Source organism: Pseudorasbora parva, chromosome 17, assembly GCF_024679245.1.
Source record: "Pseudorasbora parva isolate DD20220531a chromosome 17, ASM2467924v1, whole genome shotgun sequence".
Taxonomy (NCBI): domain Eukaryota; kingdom Metazoa; phylum Chordata; class Actinopteri; order Cypriniformes; family Gobionidae; genus Pseudorasbora; species Pseudorasbora parva.
In genome coordinates this window covers 9243285-9269053 of record NC_090188.1, presented here as the reverse complement: position 1 = coordinate 9269053, position 25769 = coordinate 9243285, and the positions used below count along the sequence as shown (strand labels likewise).

The 25769-nt window shown below is 39.1% G+C and overlaps 1 protein-coding gene across 9 annotated transcripts in view; it reads left to right on the top strand.

Annotated features, from left to right (window-relative positions):
- The window catches only part of gbf1 (golgi brefeldin A resistant guanine nucleotide exchange factor 1), a 105791-nt gene that overhangs the window by 60612 nt on the left and 19410 nt on the right, over window positions 1-25769 (top strand). For 3 of the 9 annotated variants that reach the window (XM_067422222.1, XM_067422219.1, XM_067422220.1), the window contains exons 8-20: window positions 5783-5837; window positions 10492-10527; window positions 15856-16000; window positions 16401-16618; window positions 17258-17429; window positions 20609-20880; window positions 21020-21118; window positions 21202-21396; window positions 22888-23080; window positions 23218-23358; window positions 23471-23559; window positions 23665-23867; window positions 24974-25097. In XM_067422222.1, coding sequence (XP_067278323.1) covers window positions 5783-5837; window positions 10492-10527; window positions 15856-16000; window positions 16401-16618; window positions 17258-17429; window positions 20609-20880; window positions 21020-21118; window positions 21202-21396; window positions 22888-23080; window positions 23218-23358; window positions 23471-23559; window positions 23665-23867; window positions 24974-25097 — 1942 coding nt within the window. The remainder of the gene's footprint in view (window positions 1-5782; window positions 5838-10491; window positions 10528-15855; window positions 16001-16400; window positions 16619-17257; window positions 17430-20608; window positions 20881-21019; window positions 21119-21201; window positions 21397-22887; window positions 23081-23217; window positions 23359-23470; window positions 23560-23664; window positions 23868-24973; window positions 25098-25769) is intronic. The other 6 variants (XM_067422227.1, XM_067422226.1, XM_067422225.1 and 3 more) reach the window with 5 other exon arrangements.

Sequence of the window (25769 nt, the reverse complement as noted above, 5' to 3'; positions counted from 1 at the left end):
ATTTATTTACACAACCGTTCAAAATTTTGGTGTCAGTAAGATTTTTTTTTTTTGATTGTTGAAGTCACTAACCAAAACTGCATTTATTTGATAAAAAATACAGAAAAAGATGTAATATAGTGAAATAATGCTACAATTTAAAGCCCCACTTGGCTACTTTTGCTCTCGGGGTCCCCCTACAGTTTGGAAAAAATAATGTCCTCAACTACTGTCGTAAGCTGTCATCCTACAACAGGGGATGCCATCGCGCGTGCATTTGTTGACATGACAACCCTGATAGCCCTGAACTAGTGATGCGCGGGTCGTCTCATAACCCGCGGACCCCGTATGTCTATTTAATGGTCGCGGGTGCGCGGCGGGCTGTAAAAATATATACAGTGGTGCGGTGCGGGCCAAATAACTTCATAAAAGCGTCCCACGGGTCGGTGCAGCACTAACAGTTCCCCTGAAAACTGCAAGAGGAGTTCTTCTGGCGTCGCGTGTGAAATGTCTTCATCCCAGGTAACGTTACAGTCAGTGGCATGTTTCAGCATGTCATATGAATATAATTTCATGGGTTTTATTTTTTTCAAACGCCAAATAATCACGATGCTCACGTTTACAAGCCAGCGTCATTATAGTAGTCTATTGGTTACCGTTTTACAGAATGTATATGATACTTCAGTTCAATGTTTGAGTGGTAGCTCACCGTAACAAGCATGACAGCATTGGTCGGGCACGCCTCCTTCAGCTCACGCTGACGAGCAAACCCTGGTCAAATTTTGATCCTCGTCCTGCCTTTAATCCCATCATTTTTTCATTTCCTCTTATTGCTTTTCTCCAACAAAACCTTCTTTCTTATTTGTCTCTGCTGCTTCGGACATGACTATATTATCCGACGAACAAAGTTGGGCTCGCACGTCCGAATGTAAGGAAGTGTGTGTGTTGGTGGAAGTGACGCATATGCCGTAAAGCAGTCGAATTTTGTAGTTCTTTTCTTTTTCTCGGGTTACTACCCGAAACCCGAAGTTTAAAAGTACGATTAAAAACGATACAGACCCCATCAGGCTATGGCAGACGTGTCATTCAACCTATTGTAAGTCAATGTATCATCACAAGAGTCTTAAAAAATATATTATGAAGGTTGAAAAGTTACCTAGTGCTGCTTTAAAATAACACTTTTCTATTTGAATATATTTTAAAATGTTATTTGTTCCTGTGATGGCCAAGCTGAAATTTCGGTATCATTACGCCAGTCTTTTCTCTCCAGTGATCTGGTGCTCAAATATTTTTTATCGTAACCATGTTTACAACGGTTGTGCTGCTTAAGTTTTCTTGTGGGACCCTTTTTTAAAGTCGGCATGAAATCAAAATGAACCTTTTAAACTTTGTTAGCACACATTAGTAGTCTTGTTGTAAACAATTCCTTCATCCCGGTAAATCCACTAAAAATATTTGTCTTTTTAATCTTCAATCAGAATTTGAAAATGTACTTCCTTCTCTAATGTCAGTTTGACGGCTTGGGTAGAACATCCCCTTCAACTTTGAGTCTGCTGTGAACTTTGACAGTGAGCTGAATGGAACGCCTACTTTTCTAGATCCAATTAATTCCCAGTGGGGAAAAAAACAAGCCACGCCCTTTATTTTCCCTTTCAGTATTTATTGGGAAAATACATCACTTTAAAGACCGGAGTGAGGTCGATCCCAACTTCTAGTTCACACAGAATTTAAGGTTTATTTAATGAAACGTTTTTAACTAAAAATAAATTTGTCTTTATGGTCGCTTTTAGGGATGGGCAACAGTGGTCGAGTACTCGAGTACTCGTACGTGACAGCGACTATCGATCATGAAAACGATGATCGCCCTGACTTTAAAAAATATATTTGTATATTTCTTGGATTGGTTATTGCGGCATTTTGGACGGTAACTGAGGTCTGATTGGTTAGCATTAGACAGCACGCCTTCCAGACCGTGAAATAAAGCACTGTGCGTTGAGCGCAGTGATGCCTCAAGCACTGTGAATGATCATGAAATACAGCACAAGATGTGCGGCAGCAATCTGTCACATACACAGCATTACAATGAGAACACGATTGTCATATAATGTTGTATTCTCCGTGCTTTAGTTCCCCGTGGATCAGCGCGCGCTGTTCAAGGAAATCCACAACGAGAGTCAGAGCGCGGTCAAGTTCATCTGCGTATCCGTGTCCTTTTCCACAGATGCAAGTTGTAAGATTACTTGCTTAATACTTGATTATATGTTGTCTATATCTAAATAATCTCATATAGGACGACGTTTGGTTGAGTTTAATAACCAGCTAGCAAAGCGCTGCCGTTATTTCGGCTGGTGTTCATTCTCTTCAGCTTCAGCTCAAATGCGAACAGCCCGACATTATCGACTGGGTTATTTAAGACGGTCATATTATTTTTAGGTAGGCTTTTTCTTTTTCAGAATCATTGATGATATTTATGATGCAGCAGTGTTACTCATTTTTTAACAGTAGATCTGTTTTAAAGTTGTTTCTCATGGATTTGAAAACATGCAGTGATGCTGTAGCGTTGTTGTTAAGGGAAGAGCGCATTTAAAATGAGTTTCGTTTTCAAGCCTGCAGTAGCACGGCCAAGTTCACTTGCACATTTGCGTCCTTTTGGGCAGATGTAAATTGTAATAGGCATATATCTGAATAATCTCTAGCAAAGCTCTGCGGGGTGGTGTATTCAGTTTCAGCTCAAATACAATGCCTGATCATTGACTGGGTTATTTGAGACGGTCATAGTTTCTTTTTCAAAGACATTTATGCATCATAATCTAATAGTTATTTTTTTATAGTCATATGTTCATATTTGCATGGAGATCTTGTTTTTGTCAGCATACATTATTGTAACAGTCTTAAAATAGTTTCATATCTCCATGACGGAGACGCCCCCCCCCACAAAAGCCCCGCCCACGGTTAATCGATTACTCGTTTTTGAGACCTATCGATGATCGAAATGAAAAATTGACAAAAATGCCCATCCCTAGTCGCTTTCACTTAAAAATCGCGCTGACCACAATTTAAGAGTAGTATTTTGATTTATCATCTAATAGAAAAAGCTACAGATATGAGTGTTGATAATGCTTTCTGTAAAATCCCCCATGCTTTCCCCTAAAGTCAGTGTCGAAAACATTGCAAAAAGTTAAGATTCCATCTGGGCTTACTTTAGAACCTTAAATTATTCATAATATCATTTGACTGTTAAGAGTATTAAGACTATTAAATTCCAAGGTGATATTCAAAACTTTCAAATTTCTCTGATTTGATAAGAATATTAAGTGCCGATATAGATCACTGACATCATTACTGACTTATTGTGACATGAACATTGTATGATGAGCAATTTAGGAACAAGAACTTTAAAATCTTAGTTTTGATTAGTTCATATCTAACATGCAGTTCTATGATTGTGGTGCAATTGTTAGTGGAAGCCCTTAGTCATCTTGTGCAGGTCATAGTTTACTGCTGCTCTAATGCAATAACATGATTATATGGTGGCATTTATCAGAGGTGCGTATCCACTCGCATTAGACTTCCAGTCACATCCCGCACAGACGAGAGGATGAGACCGCGGAGCACATCTTGCTCTACCCATCTGCATATAGATTAGGGACACACACACATACATATGTACGCAGAACAAAGACATAATGACAAAATTTGGTCTCTTATGATAAGCTCAATCAAAGAGGAACTGGTATTGTTTTTTTTTTTTGCATAAAAGAGAAGCGTCTGAATATTATTACAGCATTTGGACCTGGTTTTGAAAACCATGTAAACATCCTCTGTTTGTTTTTATAATTTCATGCACCGTAAACGTCCTTCAGATGAGTATAGCATTCATTAATAATTTTTAATTATAGCCGATAACACCTTTTAATCTTAGATGCGCACACACACACTCAATCTCACAACCAGAGTTTGCTGCTCCCATTGTGCACGTTCTTATTGCCCAGACCCTCTTGTCCACGTCGCCTTCACAATGAGGGTGTGAAAAGGCCTTAATAATGAGTGTGTGTGTGTTTCTGTGTGCCTAAGGGTAATAAGCAGTGTGTGTGTGTGTGTGTGTGTGTGTTTGTGTGTGTGTGTGTGTGTGTGTGTGTGTGGTCGAGAAAGCCAGAGTAATGAACAGCGGATCTTATTGAGTGCTCAGAAGGAGGCTTAAGCAGCCTGCTGAAAGCATTAGGGATGTTAATCTGTTGGACTCACAGATCATCCCATAATCAAGCCGGCAAGACAACACTCCATTAACGCGGAGCAGAGTTAACATCAGGAGCCGTCTCTCCCAGCCTGCCTGTGCGAGCGCTGACATCTCACTCGAGGGAAAGCTGCAGTGTCCACACAACACGCACACATGCAGACAATGCATTCGGTCTGAGAACATCATCCATCTAATTCAGTTAATGAACCGGCACATGGGGGTCGAAAGTCACGCCCTGGGAACAAAGATGTTGACTCTTCGGACATATTGCTTCTCCTCTGATTCGGTTTCAGTGAGGTTTCTCAGAATGATAATTCAAATGTGTTAATTAAATTGTAGTTTGGTGAACATTTGAGCTTTCCCTTTGCTTAACCATTCCATTCCATGGCGATCCGGCCCAGGCAATACAGATGTGGTCTCATTTTCCACTATGGAGCTGATTACGGCGCTCTTTGGATTGTAAAACAAATGTGTCAGTCGCTGCCATGTTAATTCGAGAGTTTTTAGATGACGTAGTATGTAAATATCGAACGCTTTATGGAGGATGATCAGTTTTTTCTTTTAATGTTATTCATTTGTGCTTCGGTCGCTCAAATTTCGAGATTAGCCAGCTACAGGGAAACTGGTAGCCAGGCAACAGAAAAGTGACCAATCCTGAGTTGTGACGTCACTACAAGCGTTCTACGAGCACGGCTAGCCAACCATGCTGAGAATTTTGGTTTGTAATTGTTCTGTGCCATACAGTGGAAATATAACGGGAACCATTCTTTACTGTTCTTGGAACCGATCGGCCTGACGAAAAATGGCTTAAGACAAAATCTTTGCAAGGGACTCCTCTTCTAAAACATAGAAGAAGCGATATCTTTTCTTTAATAAAGAAGCATTAATGTTCCTTTTAAAAAAAAGTTGCTTTTGTATTGCACTTTTTCATTCAATTGAAAGCAAAGTATCAAGCTATTAGAGTGATGTTAGATCCACGAAATAATATTTAGTGATTAACCTCATGATTGCATTATACCATCTTCCATCCAGTCTTTAGAAAGCAAATTGAAACAAAAAATATAAAATTCACTCAAATATTTTGACATGCATTTAATATATTTCCTTTTTTTTAACACTTAGAAACGTATACATATCTTACATGTTTACTTTAACAGCCATATAATTACATTTTGTGATTTTTTTTATTATTATTTTTTATTTAGCACTCCCTTGCATCCCCTCAAGTCAATTTTATTTATATAGCACTGTATACAATATAGATTCTTTAAAAGCAGCTTAACAGTAATAAACAAGAAAATGACTGAATCTACCTCAAGTGTGCCTGGAGTTTGAAAATCCCTGATTTGTACATTTGAGAGTTATTTTAATGTGTGTATTTAGAAAGGCATTGACCCTCTTTTTGGTTTCATATTATATTGTCACTCTCACTTTGGCGACTTAAACTAATTGCGGTTCTGTTTTACCACGAGTAGTTCACACTTAACCTGCAAAGTTTTGATCTAAAAATGTCACCATAAATTAATTGGAATAACTCTCAAACCTTATGTTTGTCTTTTTTGTCAGATTGCCACAGTTCAAAGAGGAGGCCAAGAATTATGTGGGCACTAACATGAAGAAGGTAAATATAAAATCCCCCCCGATCTCCATTCTCCCTCCAGACCCTTTACACCTGTTTCCCATCTGCCTTCTTCATTTCTCATTTACTTTATGAGCTTTGTTACGTAGATGTCTCCATACCCATAAGTGAGGTCAGTTGCTGTTGCATAATTATTAAATGGAAAATACTATCTAGTGAGAGTTAACTGTGTTTTTCAGTCACAGTTGGTTCTTCATTTAAAAGACCTCTGATCCCTGGATAATTGCAATAAAAAGGACATAGACACTCTCTTCTACTGTCTTTTCATACCTGATTGTTGTTGAGTTCATCTTTTGCCCGTTTGCCTGTTCCAACTCGCAGATCCCAGGCTGTATTCTGGACACACAGGATTTTATTTATGCAGAGCAGCCTAGAAACACCAATCAGACGGGCTTAGAGAGGGTATAGCACATTTACATGCATTAAAACAGCAGTTTTATTGGGTTTCAGCTAGTGCATTTAAATACGCCGGGACGCATGGCTTTATGTTTGAACGCATGGTGGGGAGATTCGCTAAGGAATTAAAGCGGCCATTTGTCATAGCTACAAAACATGATGTCTGATGATCTTTTTAATGGGATTTAAATGGATATTCTGGGTCCAATACAATTTAAGCCTTTTTGGCAAAATCTGCAGCATGTAATTTTTTTCTTGTTCCATCATTTCAATCACATGCACACTACCAGTCAAAATGTGTGTTTTAAAAAAAAATGTTTTTGAAAGTCTCTTATGCTCAGCAAGATTGCATTTATATGATAAAAATACAGTTAAAACAGTAAGATTGTGAAATATTATTGCACTTTTATATAACTGTTTTCTATTTTATCTTTTTAAATGTAAAAAATTCAGCACAAATTACTTCACCGTTCAGTGTATGATCCTTTAGAAATCATCCTAATATGCTAATTTCCTGCTCAATTATTATTGGTGCTTAATTATCAGTGTTGAACAGTTTTTGCTGCTTATATTTTTTTTAACAATACTTTAAAAAGAAAGTTCAAAAGAACTGAATTGAAAATCAAATCTTTTATAATATTATAAATTTATATAAACTTTTGGTCATTTTAATACGTCCTTGCAATAAGTATTTTGTATATATAAAATATATAATAAAATATATAATTTTTTTTTAAATCTTACCTGCCCCAAAATATTGAATATTATAGTGTATCATGGTTAGAAAATTTATAAAATTAAATGTTTCTGGAGCAGCACATCAGCAAAGTAGAATGATTTCTGAAGGATCATGTGACACTGGACTGGAGTAATGATGCTGAAAATTAAGCTTTTCCCTTACATAAATTTCATATTAAAATATATTCAAATTGACCGTTCTTTTAAATTGTAATAATTCACAATATTGCAAAGCATTCTGGAGACTTTGCAGACAGAAAGTTTTTGCTAAAATGCTTCTATTAATTTTTATAGACAAAACAATTGTATTATCTGATCTGAAAATGTGCTTGAAAAATAAACTACAAATTTACTGTTTCTAATTACAGTCAAGAATAGTGAACAGTTTTATACTTTTGAAACTGTGAAACATTTATTCCAAATGTAACTTCTAGATAGACCTAGTAACTTACATAAACGTACGTGAGTCTATTACTGTACATGCTGTAAAACCTTGTTTTAATGATTATCTGTGATAATCAACATTGTGCCACAGATGCTGTCAACAGAGCTTAACTTGTGCTAAACCCATAACGTCCATTTAAAAAAGGAAGTAGCTATTTATATGTATAGTATTGTTAGCAAAACCTGTTGATAATGAATCCTTCGTGTATTCTGAATATGGAAATATTAGGGTTTGTGAATAATACTTCAATCAAGTGTGTGAAAGTGATATTGCAGAGATGTCTCAGTCTAAAGAGAGAGTATTAGATGAACAGTATTGGGTAAACAATGTAACACAGTTTAGGTCTAGCTTTATACTTTATGCAAATGAGTTGAGTTGAGGTGAAACCACATCAGGACTTTTATTTTCATATTTTCATTTTGGTTCCATTGTTTCATTTGAATGTTACGTTCTATATTTGAATTTATATTCATTCGAATAGGTCTTTTTTTTTTATAATTTAAAGACCAGTGCCCGGTTGCATAAAACACCTTAAGTTTTTCCCTTAAGTATGATACTTAAGGCGTGATTTCCCCTTATCTAAGGGAATGATTTAAGGGTGTTGCATATAATCCCTTAAACGGTTCTCTTAGGTAAGGGACGCCGCTAAGTGTTTCACGACTGCGACCCAGGTTTTACCGTTATAAAATTCTACTGTTGCCATAGACACGCTACGCTGGCGGGTTAGAGAGTGAAGCTGAGATTCAACAAGAGGAATATTACACGGAGTGAGAGAACATTATTGTCTTAAATCAAATAAAAATGATCACTGCTGAGGATAAACGATTTGAAGATCACGACAAAATAAAATACTATGCTTGGTAACGTTATTTGTTTCACACGTTAGACCTTTTTAGCAAAAATCAGCTTCAACACCGGCAGAGCGCCAGCAGCATGCCAAACCATGCAGCAAAGTGAGGTTTTATTGCTTCTTTGTTAACAATTATTTTAGTCTATTGTTAATTTTACTTAGAACAGCCTCGATATAATTTTTAGATTTTTTTCATTATTCCTTCAAAACACTTGTGAACTGCAGAAAGACGCAAATATCCTCTCCAGCCGCGACAAGAGAAAAAGTGCTAGAACTGCAGAGAGACATCCTACTGCTTCAAAAGACAAAACTGCAATTAGAGATCGAAAAACTTAAAAAGGAGAAGGAAAGACCTTTACAACTTCATTCTTAATAACAAACTAATGCAGCTACAAAGTGAAGGAAAAATAAAATGCACATCAGTTGACGAATATTTTTTTTATGACAGATCTGACAGGCATTGTATTTATTTATGATTTATTTATTTATATTTCATTTATTTATATGTATGACTATTGTCCATAGGCTACTAGCTAAACTAATTAAAGAATGCATTTACGATGGCATCTCTGACAACAAATCCAGCCCGTTGAAAATCTTGTTGATTTTCTTCATGAGCCTCTTCTGCTTCTTGAGCCTCTTCTTCGACATCATCTCCCTCTTCACAATGCATCTTTGACATGTTAAAAAGAACAACGCTGGCGACAATAATTCTGCAGACGCGCAGCTCGCTGTGGAGACAGTGAAATCTGCGTTTGAGCTGTCCGATCGTCCTCTCAATTATAGACCGTGTGTGTATCAACGCATTGTTGTATCTTTCATAGGATCAAACGATGACCATAATTATCAACAAGTCAAAATACATTTTAATACATTGATAAAATATTTTCAAAAAGTTGACAAGCCTATATGTTTTTACTTAATTTTCAACTTTTTAAAGTTAATAGGCTATAGCTCTCTGTCAAAATCCTAGAGTCACGTGTACTCCCTGGCCATGATGCAACAACATTTCTAATTCTGCACACATGGTCACACTAGCTGCACATTAACAGAATGGTAATTTTTTCTGTTCTTCATGCGTGCGGGGAGCCTGAATTCTGACATGTGTGCCATCGATTACACCACTTATTCGAGGAAACCCCGCTTTCCGAAAAAAAGAGGTTTGAATGGCATCCAGTTCAACACGCGATGGAAATGTCACAGTTTGGCTTAAATGACGGCAGAGAGCCCCTGCAACCCGGTGAATAACTCTACTAACTGACGATTTATGAACATGGAAAACATCTCCCACAGACTGGAAACTCCCAGTTGCAAAGAACCGAAGTGCTATAAGCAACTGTAACACAGAGGGTAGTGAGCGGTTGCGCTGGGTAACATGATCAAGATCGCCTTCCAGTTTGTTAGCGATCTCATATATCCCGCGGCGATCAAATCTATATTCGCGAAGCAGTTTTTCATCGCTAAGATGGTCCAGAGGATTCTCTCTATCGCGAAAAATTCGCTTTGGCACATTTACATCTTCAACAGGATCAATAAACTCAGCTATTTTTTTCTCATTAATGTTCGTCAACTCTTAAGGTAAACTTTTCCTAACCTTAAACTATACTTAGGAAAATGACAGTTAAGGGGCTTTATGCAACACTTAACGGTTTTTAAGGGATTACTTAAGTGAAAAATAGACATTTGAGGATAATTCTAAGGGTTTATGACGTTTCAGTTTAATAAACCCTTAAGTGATACTTAAGGGTTATTTTATGCAACACCCTTAAGTTTAAGGGAAACCTAAGGGCGATCTTAAGGGAAATTTTCACTTAAGGTGTTTTATGCAACCGGGCACTGAAATCCTATTTGACTGCCATTTTGCATGCTCTGTGTGTTCCTGGTCTGTTCATTGCACCCATTATGTTTATCCTTGGTTAGTCTCCCCAAGTAATACATATTTATTTGTAACGTATGCTGAGGTGCTACTTCCCCCTTGTTTCCTCTCAGATATGCACTTGGTTACTGTCGTTGAATGGGTGTGTTGTGGAGCTACTGATAATGAGTGTGTGTGTGTGTGCACTGATGTTGTCCTGGTATGCGTGTTGGTTTCCCCCATGTATACCCTATGCATGTAGTTATATATATATGCTCCCATGTCATGTGTCTCTCTCTGAGCTTGAGACATGTCTATCACTAATCACGGGGCCTGCCCCTTCTCTCCTGAGGCTTACAATATCTTATGGAAAAACAAACGAGTGCAGGTAAGGAAGAAGAGATCATCACTGATCAGACTCACTTTAACCTTGTACAACCCCATGTATTTATCCTATGACAGGGTTGACAGTATTACTCGTCCAGGTTTAAGGTCTTAGTTATATTTTTGGTATCATGTTGATGTTAGAATTCATTGAATACAGGGAAGGATGTTAAAGGCAGTAGAACAAGCTGAGACAAGCATTAGTTAGTTACACTGATACATTCTAATGCATTTAATGCACCCAGAACTGCAGTTCTAAGTATTGGTGGGAATTTGTAAATTATTTTCTAGAAGTTTGGTTTCATTTGATGGTTCTCGAACCACTGCATTCTTCTGCCATTGTGTATGAAACTCCCTGTTAAAGTACTACGGCATTGTTTCCTGCACCACAATATCTTATAAAGGCCCCCTGAAGTGCCTTGAAATGCGCCAAATTATTCAGTGTGTTGATGTAATTTCCACTGAAACAGGAAGACGGGATGGTATGTATCAAACAGCTCCTCCCACTTTTCAAAATAGCCAATGGAGTTTTGTTTATATCACAGCTCGGCCATAGCTGTTGAGCTTAGTAAAGCCGCAGTTTCCTCTTAATCTCTAACCGTTTCTCCCCCTATCTCTTCCATATCGCTTCAAAATATAGTATTTTGTGCAGAAATTAAATGGATCTGATTCGTTTTCTGATATGCACCAACTCACACGTGATACACTCTGCTATCGTGTCTCTGGACTGGAGCAGATTGTGCACGCTGCAGCAGTTCTTACCACACTAACATGAAACCGGAGCATTTTTTTGTTGCCTATAACCTATATAGTGTACTATGTTTCATTCACCATCTAGTAAAAAGTAAATGTGTGAACAAGTGACCAATATCAGCAGCAGCAGCTTCGGCGTCTATTTATACTGTACGGGTCAGGCCGCTTTTAAATTCTAGAGAGCATTTGATTGGACAGAAAATCTGATGTGAAGCTAAATTGCAGTGTGATGTTATCAAAATAATTATAAGAAGTGAGAAATGGTAATTTTGTCATTGTTATGGAGCACACTAGTTTATAGATAACAGTAAGGTTAACATATTCATACTAAAAGCCAATGAGGGATCTTTAGGAGAAGGCTTCGGGTGGCTGCATCCTCCAAAGTCAGTGACTCACCACCTGCATCAAAACAGGCCGACCACTCTCTCATCTGCCAGTCCCTCCTTCCTGGGAAAAATGGAGCGCTTTACAGCTTCCATGTACCAAAAAATATATAAATCCTCCGGACTAGCGGTGCGGGCGCTTAACGTCACTTAATTGTTGGCAGCCTATCAAGCCGAGTTGTTGGAGGAACTGGTTACTCAGCTGGACGTAGGCAATCCAAACCCGGGCATCTGGGAGGAGATCTGCAACATAACAGATATCAACTTGCGCACCTCACACGGTGCGGTGCGGCTGTACCATGGCTCTTGCCGTTGCGTGCGAGAGGTCGCTCTGGCTTAATCTCTCGAGCATCGGCAATGAGGAGAAATTAGATTTTCTCGACGCTCCGGCCGATGCTAGTGGACTGTTTGGTCCAGCCGTTGTGGCTATGAGACAGAGGTGCGAACTCCAGAAGAAGGAAGGAGAGGCGTTTGACATATGTCTGCCACGGAAAAGAGCACCACGTCCTCTGGTTCCCCAGGGTTCTGTTCCTTCAATGCAGAACAGGTGGTTTTTGAATGCGTACAGGACGGCGAAACCCCAGAGCACGGAGCAGGCGGCTCGCTTTGAACGCTAAACCATGGGGAAAGCAGTCTTTTGCGGCAGCAGCTCAGGCGAAGTCCAAGTCCGTCAACCCTTCCAAAAAAAAAAAAGGAGGGATACCTAGGATGCAATTTCCACATAGGAGGGACTGGCAGCACCTAGGGTTCTCTGTGATGTCCTCTCCCGAGCCCACCATATCTGTTCCCCCACCCGTGAAAAAGCGGAAGATGTGGAATTTCGGCTGAAAAAATGGTTCTAAGATGTGTTCAGGCCAGTTTAGCTTCCCCTCAACACACTATGTTCCGTCAAGTTCGAGAGCAGAATGCTCAGCCACCAGAAGAATGTGGTCTGTTGGGTACATGCACAAGTTCTCAAGTGTATTGTCACAAAGCACTTCAGGCCCTGAGTTCAAAGCAAAGAAAAAAATATCTGTTGCATCCAGGCTAATTGACGAGGACGCAGGGAGACAAAAACAATGACAGCAATGAACCAAGAAATAAAACGGTCTCCGAGTCACACAGACCCCGGCCGCTTTTCTCTCGGTCTGCTAGATGGTGCTATTACTCCATCTATGGATCTGGTTCAGCTGAACCCGCTGGCTCTTTCTCAGGGGGCTTGGAGAGAGTGTTCCGCGCATCCGTGGGTCCTCGCGACGGTAACCGAGGGTTACAGGCTTCAGTTCGCTGTACCTGACCACCCATTCAATGGGATCATAGCAACTGTTGCAAGTGGGATTCAGCTCATGTTTTGGAGGCAGAAATATCCTCCCTCTTAGAGAAAAGAGCTGTAAGACGAGTTTCAGAGGAGGAAACTCAGAAAGGCTATTACTCCCATTATTTTCTAATTCCAAAGAAAGATGGCAGTTTGCGCCCGATAATGGACTTGCATGCTCTAAAAAAGCACTTGAGGAAGTACATATTCAGGATTTTCACAGTCGCTCACGCGCGCTATCCGCCAGGACGATTGGTTCACTGCAGTAGATCTCAAGGATGCTTACTTTCATATAAGTATCTATCATATATCTCAGGTTTTCCTTTCAGAGCGAAGGGTACAAATTTGTCACTCTTCCGTTTGGGCTCTGCCTCGCTCCTCATGTCTTCAGCATGTGCATGGAGACAGCGTTGTCTCCACTGAGACACAAGGGGCTCAGAATATCAGCCTATCTTGACGATTATCTGATTTGTGCTCACTCGCCGGAAGCGCGCGGAACGGGATACAGAGATGCTCATGTCTCATCTAACGAATCTGGGGTTCAGAATCAACAAGGCCAAAAGCCAGTTGATTCCATCTCAGACAATAGAGTATTTGGGCTTGCGAATAGACTCTGGCATACCGCGTCATGCTCTCAGAAAGGAGGATAATCGCGGTTTATCAGTGCCTTGCCCAGTTTCACAGAGGAAACTTGGTATCGTTCAGAACCCTTCAGAGGCCTTTTGGGCATGATGGCTTCGTCACTCTCTGTGGTCCCGTTGGGCTTGCTAAAGATGAGAGACTTCCAGTGATGTGTTTACCTGGCTGCCATTTCGGCCTGTCACATAGGCTTTGAGGGAGTTTCAGTGGGACGGCACCCTCTTGTATGCCGTTTTATGAAGGGCGTGAAGCGTCTGAGACCAGTATCGAAGCGCCTGGTCCCATCATGGGATTTATCCTTGGTTCTGAATGCTTTTACTCGGGCTTCATTTGAACCTCTGGAGAGTGTTGATATCAAGCTTCTATCTCTGAAGACGATCTTGCTACTTGCTTTAGTATCAGCTAAGCGAGTGGGTGAGTTGCATGCCTTGTCGGTTTATCGGACATGTCTGAATTTTAGCGGGAGTGGTGACAAGGTTACATTGTTGCCTAACCCGGCTTTCATTCCCAAAGTCAGTGATTCAGCTTATAACTGTTCTGCTTTGGAGTTGCATGCCTTTTACCCCCCTCCTTTTTCTTCGGAGGAGGAGCGGAAATTCCCATTGGATGGTAGAGGCGATTGACTTGGCCTATACGTCAATGGGCTTTAATTCCCCAGTGCGTTTAAAGCCCATTCTACAAGAGATGTGGCTACATCTTGGGCGTTGTTTAAGGAGATTTTGGTAAGAGATATTTGTGCAGGTGCAAGCTAGGCTTCCCCTCAAACATTTATCAGATTTTACAGTGTCTGGATGTCACTGCGCCTTCTATGGCTCATGCAGTTCTCTATGTTGGCTCTTTGGAGAATTGAAAGGTTATATTTCGTTCTTGCCGGGTCTGTTCGCCGGCTTCGGAAAGCATGCATTCCGGGAGTTGGCTATATCATTCCTATATGTGAGATACCGAGCTATTGTTTGAAAGAGAATGTTAGGTTACTTGCGTAACCCCGGTTCTCTGAGAACAGAGCGAGGTATCTCACCAAGCTTCCCTACTCGCATAAAACCAGGGAAGAGCATGCTCAGAATGCCGCTTACGGGATCCCAGCCATATATATATATATATAGGGAGAGGGTGGACTCCGTGTATGAGCTGTGAGTGGTCCGTCCTTCAGACAGACGTGGTGTAATTGGTGCTTCCATAGTCTATCACGCCTGGGGGCGTTACCATATGTAAGATACCTAGCTCTGTTCTCACAGAACCGTAGCGTTTCTCATAATATACATTGCACATCACCACAATGTTCAATGATTCTCAAACAACTCATTAGTTGAATCAGTCTCTCTAAATCCCTCCTTGGTCTGTAAATCCTTCCATCAGCAAGTGTTTCTCCATCAACAAACCTGTGTGTGTGTGCGTGTGTCTAATGTATTGCGGTTCACATGTGGGAACTGCATCAATAATAGTGCACACGTTAGCCCGGCTGATGTAAACATTAACGTTTGCAACACAACTCTTGCTCCATCCTTTATCTTTACTCAAAGTAGGAAGAATGACAGACAATCTGTATTAGACACAGTTTTCTAGGTTATAGTGCAGTCCATAGCTAATTTACATCAGTAGTAGAAACACAATAAACACATTGTAGAGCACAGTGTCTTCGCGACATGATGCTATCCAGTATCCACTGCAGTGTTTTAGATTTCCCTGGTCTCTGCGCGACATGCGTGTGCAATAAGTGGGCGGGCAATATGCTAATGTTTTGTTGTGATGTCACAGCGAAACGGTTTACGACTCATTTGAAAAACTATTTGATTTATTGACTTGACTCTTACTTTTTAGAGACAATAACTTTATATACACTGCACTTTCAGACTACATGAAAGGTCATTTGCAAAAATCCATAATAGGGGCTCATTAAGAAAAAAAGCTCTTAACGTCTGCTTGCTATCAATTCAAAATAACAGAAATGGCAAATATTTTTGTAGGATTGTTACCTTGCTTTTGTTTCTCATCTCAATACAGATGATAACATTTTAAGAATCAAACAAATTGAATGAATATTTGGTATTTGTAAATGTGTATCTTCATAAACACAATCACCTCAGCATACATACAGACCCAGGAATGACGTTCTTAATATGAGTGATTATGCATCTGTTTGTGTTGGTGTTTTTTAAATGATAATTTGACGTATCATTGTTTTCATCTTTCCCTCCTGCGTTGTTTTTTGTACAGTGATCTGCAGCATTTGGTTTTATTTAACAAGTCCATGTTTGTTTTGAAGTTGAAGATGAGAGCCGGGGGAATAAGCGAGTCTTCCAAGTGGAAGAAACAGAAGCGGTCTCCCCGCCCCCCTCGTCACATGGTACGCAGTCCCTCAGGACAGATGGATCCAGCCCAGTCCAGTACCCTCACCAACAACCTTTCAGGTATACCGACATGTTAAAGTGAGCTGAGCAATGTGATGGAAACAAATAGTTTAATCAGTGTTACATTTAATCAGTTCTTAAAGACCGTTTGAACGGAATCATGCAGAGTTCTATATATGCATCAACTGTTTGAATTCGCTTTTTGAACTTCTCTATTACAATATGTCTTAGCACTATCATACTTGCAAGATGTGAGAGGAGGAAGGATAACAAATCTAGTTTAATGGCAATGAAACTTGGTGGCAAAATAAAAAAATAACATTAATATCATCACAATATGATTACTAAACTGTATTTTGTCGGTAAAATCATGCTATGGATATTCAGTTTATTGGCCAGATTTGATGTAAAGAAACGCATGTGCGGTCACACTGTTCTCATCGCACTGTTTCTATTTCAGGTGGAGTTCCTTTCATAGAGCAGCACAGTGGAAGCTCTTTTACTCTTCCTGGTTCAGAAAGTGCAGCTTCCTCCATCTCCAGCCCCACCACTGACAGTGGCTTAGACACCGGCTCTAAAACCACCTCAAAGGAAGATCTCACTGACCTGGAGCAGAGCAGCTCAACAGCCACCACTCCCATGACACCCTCTACAGAGCCAGGCAGACTGGAATCGCAGGTATCCCTCAAACCATCAATACATTTTCCAATCATATGATTTCAAGATGAATGACGGCATGCATATGAAGCGGGTTTCATTTATCGCGCTGCAAGTTTTTATGCTGTTTTACTAATCAAGATGTTTGAAAGTTTAGAAAACGTTTTATTTTATGACAATGGATTTAGATTTGACCAATATCAGTTTAATGTTTACTTATTTAATATACTTTTTAATGCACAACTTGCTTAACACTAGCCAACACTTTTTACTGTTACTTACTTATTATTTTTTATTTTTTATTGATTTGTGATAAATCACGTGGGAGTAGTGATTTTGCAACTGTACTAGGTATTTTCCAAAGAGGTGGACTTGAAGGCTATTGCAAAAAAGTCGCACACATGGACAATCAAATTTGTTAAATACCACTGAATTGACTAAAGTGAGATTTTTGAAAAATAAGGCATTTTAATAACTGACTAATAGCGTTTTCAATGTCATTCAAGTTAAATTACTGAACCTAAACATTGGAGCCTGATAAAAATACATTTCAAGTAAGAATGCTCATTTAAAAGTAAAAATGTCAGACGTACTTACAAGTTTTTGCAAGTCTTCATGTTTTCTGAGCTTGATTGTTTGATGTGTGTGTGGTGTCATCAGTGTGAGGGCAGAGAAGTGGAGCGTGCCCAGTCAGCCTCAGTGGAGTCCATTCCTGAAGTTCTGGAAGAGAGAGACTCGCTGCTGGCTGACCAGTCTGATTTGGCATCGGTTCATGACATGGACTATGTGAACCCCAGAGGAGTCCGCTTCACGCAGTCTACCCAGAAAGAGGGTAAGAGAAAGATTGCTTTCAAATCTTGTACTTTAAGGCCCCGATATACTCACAGGGATTTTTACCCGTTCTTCGCTTGGGGGTAAAAAGAAGTGTGAAATGCCTTTGCAAAAGATATACAGTTAGCGACATCCTGACACTGTCCATGCTACTGGAAGCAGTGTTTAGATTAATCTTAATGTGTGCTATGTGCTTTCCTTTCAATAACAAAATAACAAAATATACAGGTGCAAAAAACTACAGATATGAAAGCATCTGATCGTGGCTGGTTTCCACCTGCTCTCCAATTTGCACCGTCCAGTCCACATCATGTCACATTTATTTATATACCACTTTAAACAATATATTGCTTTATAGCAACCAGCTTTAGAGTATTAAACATAAAAATAAAAATTACAACTTAGTTTCAACTGTAAAGCGGCTCTTCAGGTTTCATGTTCATGTCTGATCTTGATGGACCGAACTAAAGAAGTAAACCTGAAGATTTCCGTGTTAAAGAAGACGCAGCCCCTGAGAACTTGTACCTATTACATAATTGCCACAGACCAATGTTAGTTCAAAAATTGTTTGAAATTTCAAACCATTTAATTCTTCACTTTCACTTGAAGTATATCAGGGCCTTTACTAGGGGTGGGAATTCTTCCCATTTTAGTCGAGCCAATATTATAAAACAAAGACCATTTAAGCTGACTTCAATCATTGCACATATGACTGGCAGTCTTCTGTAATAAAGTAAAGGCAACCCTGAGACAAATTTAGGGATGGGTATCGTTAAGGTTTTAACGGTATTACTACTCTTATCGATACTGCTTATCGGTCCGGTACTTTAACGGTATTCTTATCGGTACTTTTTGAGATTTTATATATATATATATATATATATATATATATATATATATATATATAAAACACACACACACACACACACACACACACACACTCACACACACACTCACTCTCTCACACACACACACACACACACACACACACACACACACACACACTCACACACACACACACACTAGGGATGGGACGAAATATCGTTTGACAAAATATCGCGATACAAAACGTGACGAAACGCATCGAGGTCGAAAAAAATGGATCGCGAAATAAAGATAGATCGCACTGCTGCATGATTTGCGTAGTATACAAGTTAAATAATTTAGTGTATTATATGTGTGTGTGTGGGGGGCAGACATAACAAAACGCAGCGCGCATTTTCTGTTTGATCTAGTTGGAAAAAGTGAGAGCAGTCAGACAAAGGATGTAGCAGCAAACATTAATAGGGAAAGAAAATGGTTGACATTAGCATTAATATTCTAAACCAAAAATGCAGTTATTGCCTACATAAACTACCATACTTTCTGTTTAACTTTTATTAGACTCCAGAAAGAAAAGGGCGTTTTTTCACTGAGCACATTCTCTGCAGTCTGAGCGCGATGCACTGCAGCTCACTCGCTCATGTCTGAGGTAAATCATTAACACCATCACCCCGCTTACAGTACACGTGTTTTATTGAACTAAATACATTACAATCGGCTAAAACGAATGCACAGGTTACTTTCCTGAACAAGCGCGCTCCCGAGTCGTCCGTGTTCTTCACACTGTCCACGTGAATAGCGGCAGTTCGGCGCGCACACGCAAAATACCGGCAGTTCAATAGAGAATGCGGATCTCTTAAAGGGGCCGCACTATATTCCACTCGTATGGACCTCCTCCAGGTATGGTGTGGTTCTGGTGCGCTCACTCGTACACATTAACAAATTTTCATACAAACTGTGCCCTGCTCTGAATTAAACTGCCAGTGTAAAAACTAAGTGAGAAATCACTACTTACTCATTATTTTTAAGTTTAGGCTTAAGAGACATGAACAATTTCTTAGATAAACATATCTATGACCTTTGATGTGTCTAGTCTTCATGCTGTATTGATTATTATTGAATAAGTATGGTTTCACTAATAATAAATGTACATGGACAATGCATATTTGTCCATACCCATGTTGATTAGAGTATTAAAAACTTAATTTAAACTTAATTTAAGACACATTTACAATTGCTAAAAAGGTGCAATTAAATTGCCATTAATCGTGAGTTAACTCATGACAATCATGCAGTTAATCGCGATTCAATATTTTAATCGATTGACATCCCTACAGTGCCCTCCACAATTATTGGCACCCCTGTTTAAGATGTGGTCACGGACTTCTAAAAATTCTCCTTTTTTTTTTAAACAACATAGAACCAAAATGCAAAAAAAGAGAAAAATCCTACCTTTCGTTTAAGTACATTACTTAGGTGGTAAAAAAAAAAAAAAAATCACAGATTTAGAAAGAAAAAAATATATTTTGATATCGTATCGTATCGTAACCCTGGCATATCGAGGTGCATCGTATCGTGAGTTTAAGTGTATCGTCCCATCCCTAACACACACACACAATTAACAAAGATAGGAAAGATTCAGGAAGAATTCTAGTAATCAATTGTAAAATAACACTGCATAGTTTATCACAGCCTAAATTAATGCTTATTAAAGCTGAAGTTATTCATTCAAGAGCTGTGAGTGATTTGCTCTTTGCATTTGGTTGTTTAATTCGCAGTAATTCGTCAGCATGTTTATTTACACCGCTGCCTCTTTAAGACAGATGTGCAGCTCTATAGGCGACTTTGGCAGATGCACTACATTTTCTCCCGACTATATCCATAATAACTACGTTCATTTTTGACACAAATTGTGTTGTGTTTAAGAGACTCTCCAAGCCGGTCATTTTGAGATGGATTATTGTGTACATTTGATCGTTTAGACGCGAATGTGAAACCGAAAGTGTAATTTGCTCGTCTCGTTGCGGCTGTTTCGGAGCGCGCGCCAACTTGGGAACAATCTCTTGCTCATATTTTTGTGCTTTTAATTGCTCTTTTTATTATTAAACACGTCCTACAATTTACCAACAGTGGCTAGACTGTATTTTTGAACAATCACTGATCTTGCTGATTCTGTCATTGCTTATCGATACAACGGTCTTTCAAAATTCACCCCCGGGTTTAATACCGGGTTTCGGTACCCATCCCTAGACAAATTCGTACTAATAACTGCTGAGTACATTTTTTAAATTTGTAAATCGATGAAAATGTGCAGAAGATAGAATCGCAATTCATATGTGAATTGATTTTTCCCCCCAGCCCTAGCCTTTACACTCAAGCTTCCTGAAGTGCGATTGGAGTCCCATTGTGTTTATCCAGGTGCTGCTTTAATCCCGTACGGTCTCCCGTGCCTGAGAGAGCTCTTCCGGTTCCTCATCTCTCTCACCAACCCACATGACCGCCATAACTCAGATGTGATGATGCACATGGGCCTCCAGCTGTTAAACGTGGCCCTAGAAGCCGCACATATCGCCCCCTACCAGTCGTTGCTCGGTCTGGTCAAAGATGAGCTCTGTAGACACCTCATACAGGTAAATCTTTGTTCTTCTGTAACCTAACTTGTTGGTTTCTCTAGGGGTTTTTCATACTTGAAATGTTTAACCGTGGGTGAAAATCCCTCCTGATATTTGTTTTATCTGTACTTAATGTTCTACATGTGTCTCTTTCTAGTTGTTAAGTGTAGACCGAATGAATCTGTACGCTGCCTCCATACGTGTGTGCTTTCTTCTCTTTGAAAGCATGCGAGAACATCTCAAGTTCCAACTTGAGGTAGGTGACTGAATGAAAATCTTTCTGTGGTGAGATATTGGATATCTTTGATGCAGGACGTCACTCTTTATATGCCTCCACAGATGTACCTGAAGAAACTAATGGACATCATTACCTCAGAGAACCCTAAAATGCCCTATGAGATGAAGGAGATGGCCCTGGAGGCCATTGTACAGCTCTGGAGAATCCCCAGCTTCGTCACAGAGCTCTATATAAATTATGACTGTGACTTTTACTGCTCCAACTTGTTTGAGGACCTCACCAAACTGCTCTCTAAGGTGAGCCACTCCAACTCCAGACATCCTGCTTGCAGGGACTTATGAGGAAGAAATTAATCTAAAGTTTGAAAAGAGCCCATGGATACTATTTGGTGCCTCTAACTATGCAGAATTTAATCGCGTCACCTTTAAATTAATATTTTAGTTTTCTAGAACTGCACGATTCTGGATAAATTGAAAAAAAAATGTTTTGTTGTTTAAATTCAGAATAGACAACTAAACAAAATAACATATAATAACAAAATAATTTGCTAGAGGTTCGAGTAAAATGTTAATTGCTACGGTCAATAAAAAAAAAAAATTATAATTTGAATGATTTTTTTTATCAGTTTGAATGATTCAATTACTCGTTTAATTACTGGTTAAATCAGTGTTTTTGAATCAATCTCTTGAATGATTCAATAGCAAACACATTTGTTAACAGTTACTAGTCATCACCTACTTATGGAAGCCTGTTTCCGCCACCAAATATTTTTTTTTAATAATTGCGTAATTGCGACTTATCTCAGATTTGTGAGTTATAAAGTCGCAATTCTGACTTTTTTCTCACAATTCTGACCCCCCCCCCCCCACACACACACACACAGACAATTTGCAAATAGTAAATTCAGAATTCTGAGATGTAAACTCGCAATTTTTTTTCTCAGTGAGCATTCTGACTCATCACGCAATTGCGAGTTTAAATCTCAGAATTCTAACTTTATAACTCGCATAAGTCAGAATTGTGAGAAACAAAGGGAGAATGGTGACTTTATATCACGCAATTGTGAGTTTATATCTCAGAATTCTGACTGTATAACTCGTAATTGTGAGAAGTTTCAATTACTCTATTTTTTTAATTAGTGGCAGAAAAGGAGCTTCCATACCTACTGGCCTTTGAAGCGTCAAGTTTCTTTAAAAGTTATTTACTGTATTTTGATTGTTACTGTAGACATGAATGTTTCCGATTTTTTAACTTTTATTCCAGTACTTCTGCGATCATTTGAATTATTGTAAGACAGTAATAATTATACTTTGTGGATGAAAGAACATGACAACTACTCTCTGGTCAGAGGCAATGCAAACGCAGATTTGAATGCTCGCTGTGATCGTACTTGGTTTAAAAGACACAGCCGGATCATTGTCATTTTTGGATCACTTTTACTCGGGACATGCTAGCTGGCAACATAGGATTCCATTCATTATGCTAAGCTAAGCTAGCGACGACCCTGCCAAACTAAAACAATGCATGCACTGAGCCTAAAAATGCATTTGCCCACATATCTATATGTAGGAAATTAGTTGAATAAGCCCTATTTATAAAAACGGCGGAGTGTTCCTTTAAGCACATGTTTTACAAGCATTAAGCCACATCGTTCAGCAAAATTATTTATTTATTTTAATGATTTATTTATTTTTACAGGGGATGTTTCACCTTTTATAGAAATTCCTGAATGTTTCTCACATTAATAATTATGAAGTTGTTTATTATATGTTGTTTTATGTTTGAAGAATGCCTTTCCAGTGTCTGGGCAGCTCTACACTACCCATCTCCTCTCACTTGAAGCCCTTCTGACAGTGATTGACAGCACAGAGGCTCATTGTCAGGCCAAAGTGCTCAACAATGCTGCACAGCTGGACCAGTCAGAATCAACAACAGTAGAAGGAGACAGTTCAGTCAATACAATTACAGATTCAACCACAGGTGGGCAGAAACCTGTCTCAGGATGGATACTAACTGAAGTGCTATAGTAAATGAAGAGAACCAAATGAACTGCAGTTAATGAAGAAGCTTCAGTGTGTCTTATAATGGCAAACACTTCTTTTGTTCGCTGCATACAGAGACTGGCAAATCTGTACCGGGTTCTAATGGGCAGAATGCTGTGGTGTCAGAGACTTGGGCTGCCTGTCCTCCCACCAGCGGTCATCTGATGGCAGAGAAGATGAGATTTGGCAGACAGGACCAGGAAGAGACAGACACAGGTGTTTTACTGAGTTGTTTGTTGCATTTAATAGGGTAAACATAAGACAACATACTCATTGATTTACAGTAAACGTTTGAGGATTTAGAGTAATTTGATTTGTCTTAATCCAGCAGAGAAGAAAAGCTTAAAGAAGCCTCGTCGTTTCACCAGCTGTCTTCCGGAATCTCAGGAACTTTTGGAGATCAAGAGCAAGAAGAAGGTAACCAGAACTTTCATCTGCTGTTCTTTGCTTTTTACATTTGTGAATATTTAAACTCTCAAATTTGCACTGGAATGGCATTTTTTATTTTTTTGTTCTTCAAAGCTTCTAATCACAGGTACAGAGCAGTTTAATCAGAAGCCCAAGAAGGGCATTCAGATCCTGCAGGAGAAAGGCCTGCTCAGCAGCCCCATGGACAATAATGAGGTGGCCCAGTGGCTGAGAGAGAACCCCCGTCTGGACAAGAAGATGATCGGAGAGTTTATCAGCGACCGCAGGAACACAGACCTGCTGGACAGTTTTGTCAAGTAAACCTTTACTTTTTACTATGCTTTTTTTTTTTTTTTTTTTTTTTTTTTGGTTGGTTGTTTAGGCTAGCTGCATATTGCCAATTTAAAGCATTGGTTGGGGATGTTTTTAGTTGAATTTTATGAAAACGATCAAGAAATTTAAAAACGTTGAGGTCATATTTCACTGAGAAATTATTTTCTGTTTTTAAGAATTAAGGCTATTTTAGGATTACTTACTAAAATGTAGTTACTAAATTATTTTTTAGTTACTTACTAAAATCTAGGACTAAAATTTATTTTACGCCTTTTTCTGTTACCATAATGTAAAATAAAAATATCATTTTACAGTTCTGTATACCTTAAATGTATGCTGATTTAAATATAATAAAATTGGTTTCACTGTAAAATCTTGCTGTATTGCAGTATTAAAAATATAATGAAAATTACCACTGAAAACCCCTGAAAGGTACAGGATTTATTTAAAAGGGTAGTTAAAAATTTACTTATTTAACATTAACTCACTCTTATGTTGTTCCAAAGCCATAGCCATCCACCAAAATGTTCATCAGAACCTCTTAAAAGTAATACACATGAATCAAGCGGAATTCAAGTCTTCTGAAGGGTCATGATCGCTTTATATGATGTATTTTAGAAACAGATTTATGTTATGCCTATTTTAACATACTGTTGCTTCTGACCAATTTAATGCATCCTTGCTAAATAAAATTATTACTTTCATTCAAAAAACCTTAAGGAATGCATTGGTGTACTGTAATATAGTAATTCTATATTTATTACAGTTGTGACCCATATGGGAAATGCAGTAAAAAACAAAAACTAGCTGACAATATGCATACTTTACATGAAAATGTTTTCATTGTTTTTTTAATAAGCATTATTAGGGTCTTAGATTGAGTTGAGTTGGTTGTAGGCTGTTCAACAACACCAACTTGTTTTTCAAACACTCATGTAATCGAGTCTAACATCTGAAAATTGGATGTGGTCTTCTAGCTTGAGATGTTCTTCTCACTAATGATTGCTTGGGTTCAAAGTGACTGTCAATGTGGAGTTTGAGATAATTAGACCTTAAAGTTATTTCAAGGCCATCTCTATCCCTTCCTCAGCACGTTCGGCTTCCAGGGCCTGCGCATAGACGAAGCGCTCCGCTTGTATCTGGAGGCATTCCGTCTTCCTGGCGAAGCGCCTGTCATTCATCGCCTCTTGGAAACCTTCACTGACAACTGGCATGTAAGTCAGCTGCCACACACACACAAGCATGGACTGACATGAATATATACACACACACACACATATATATACTCTTTAAATAGGTTGTAGGTTCGCTGCAGTCACAGACACAAACATTCTTACAGTTCTTCCATTACAACACTCTGAGGCAATCCTGGCCACCAACTGGCCCCATCATCAGGTAATTAGGGATAGTGGAACAGCAGTTCGCTCGGGATCAAGGACGGGGTCATTAGTCACGCAGGTAATCAGGGAAGAGGAAAATGTTGCACTGGGAAGTGAGACACATCCATCTGCCCTGCAGTAAGCAGCTCAGGCCGATCCGAGAACATTTTGCACACTCTCACTTACGTGCATGTTAAAGGCAGCTCTCTGTGTGTCACCTGGAAAGTATTTGTAGTAATTTCTTTTCTTAGTCGCCTTTCTCAATCACTACGAATGAGCTCATGTGAATATGCCACATAGACGTGGGGGTTGTGCCCTCTGCGATGCAGCAATGTATCGAAACGGGAATGGAGTCAGTGTCTGACATTTACACTGGCAGGAGATCCCGGAAGAATTACTGTGCCCTTTTATATTTTTTCTTGTGGTGAATGATCCTTCAAAACGCGCCTGTAAAGATGAGCGTACATATTAGGTGATTTGATGATGCTCTTCTTGCAGCAAATTGAA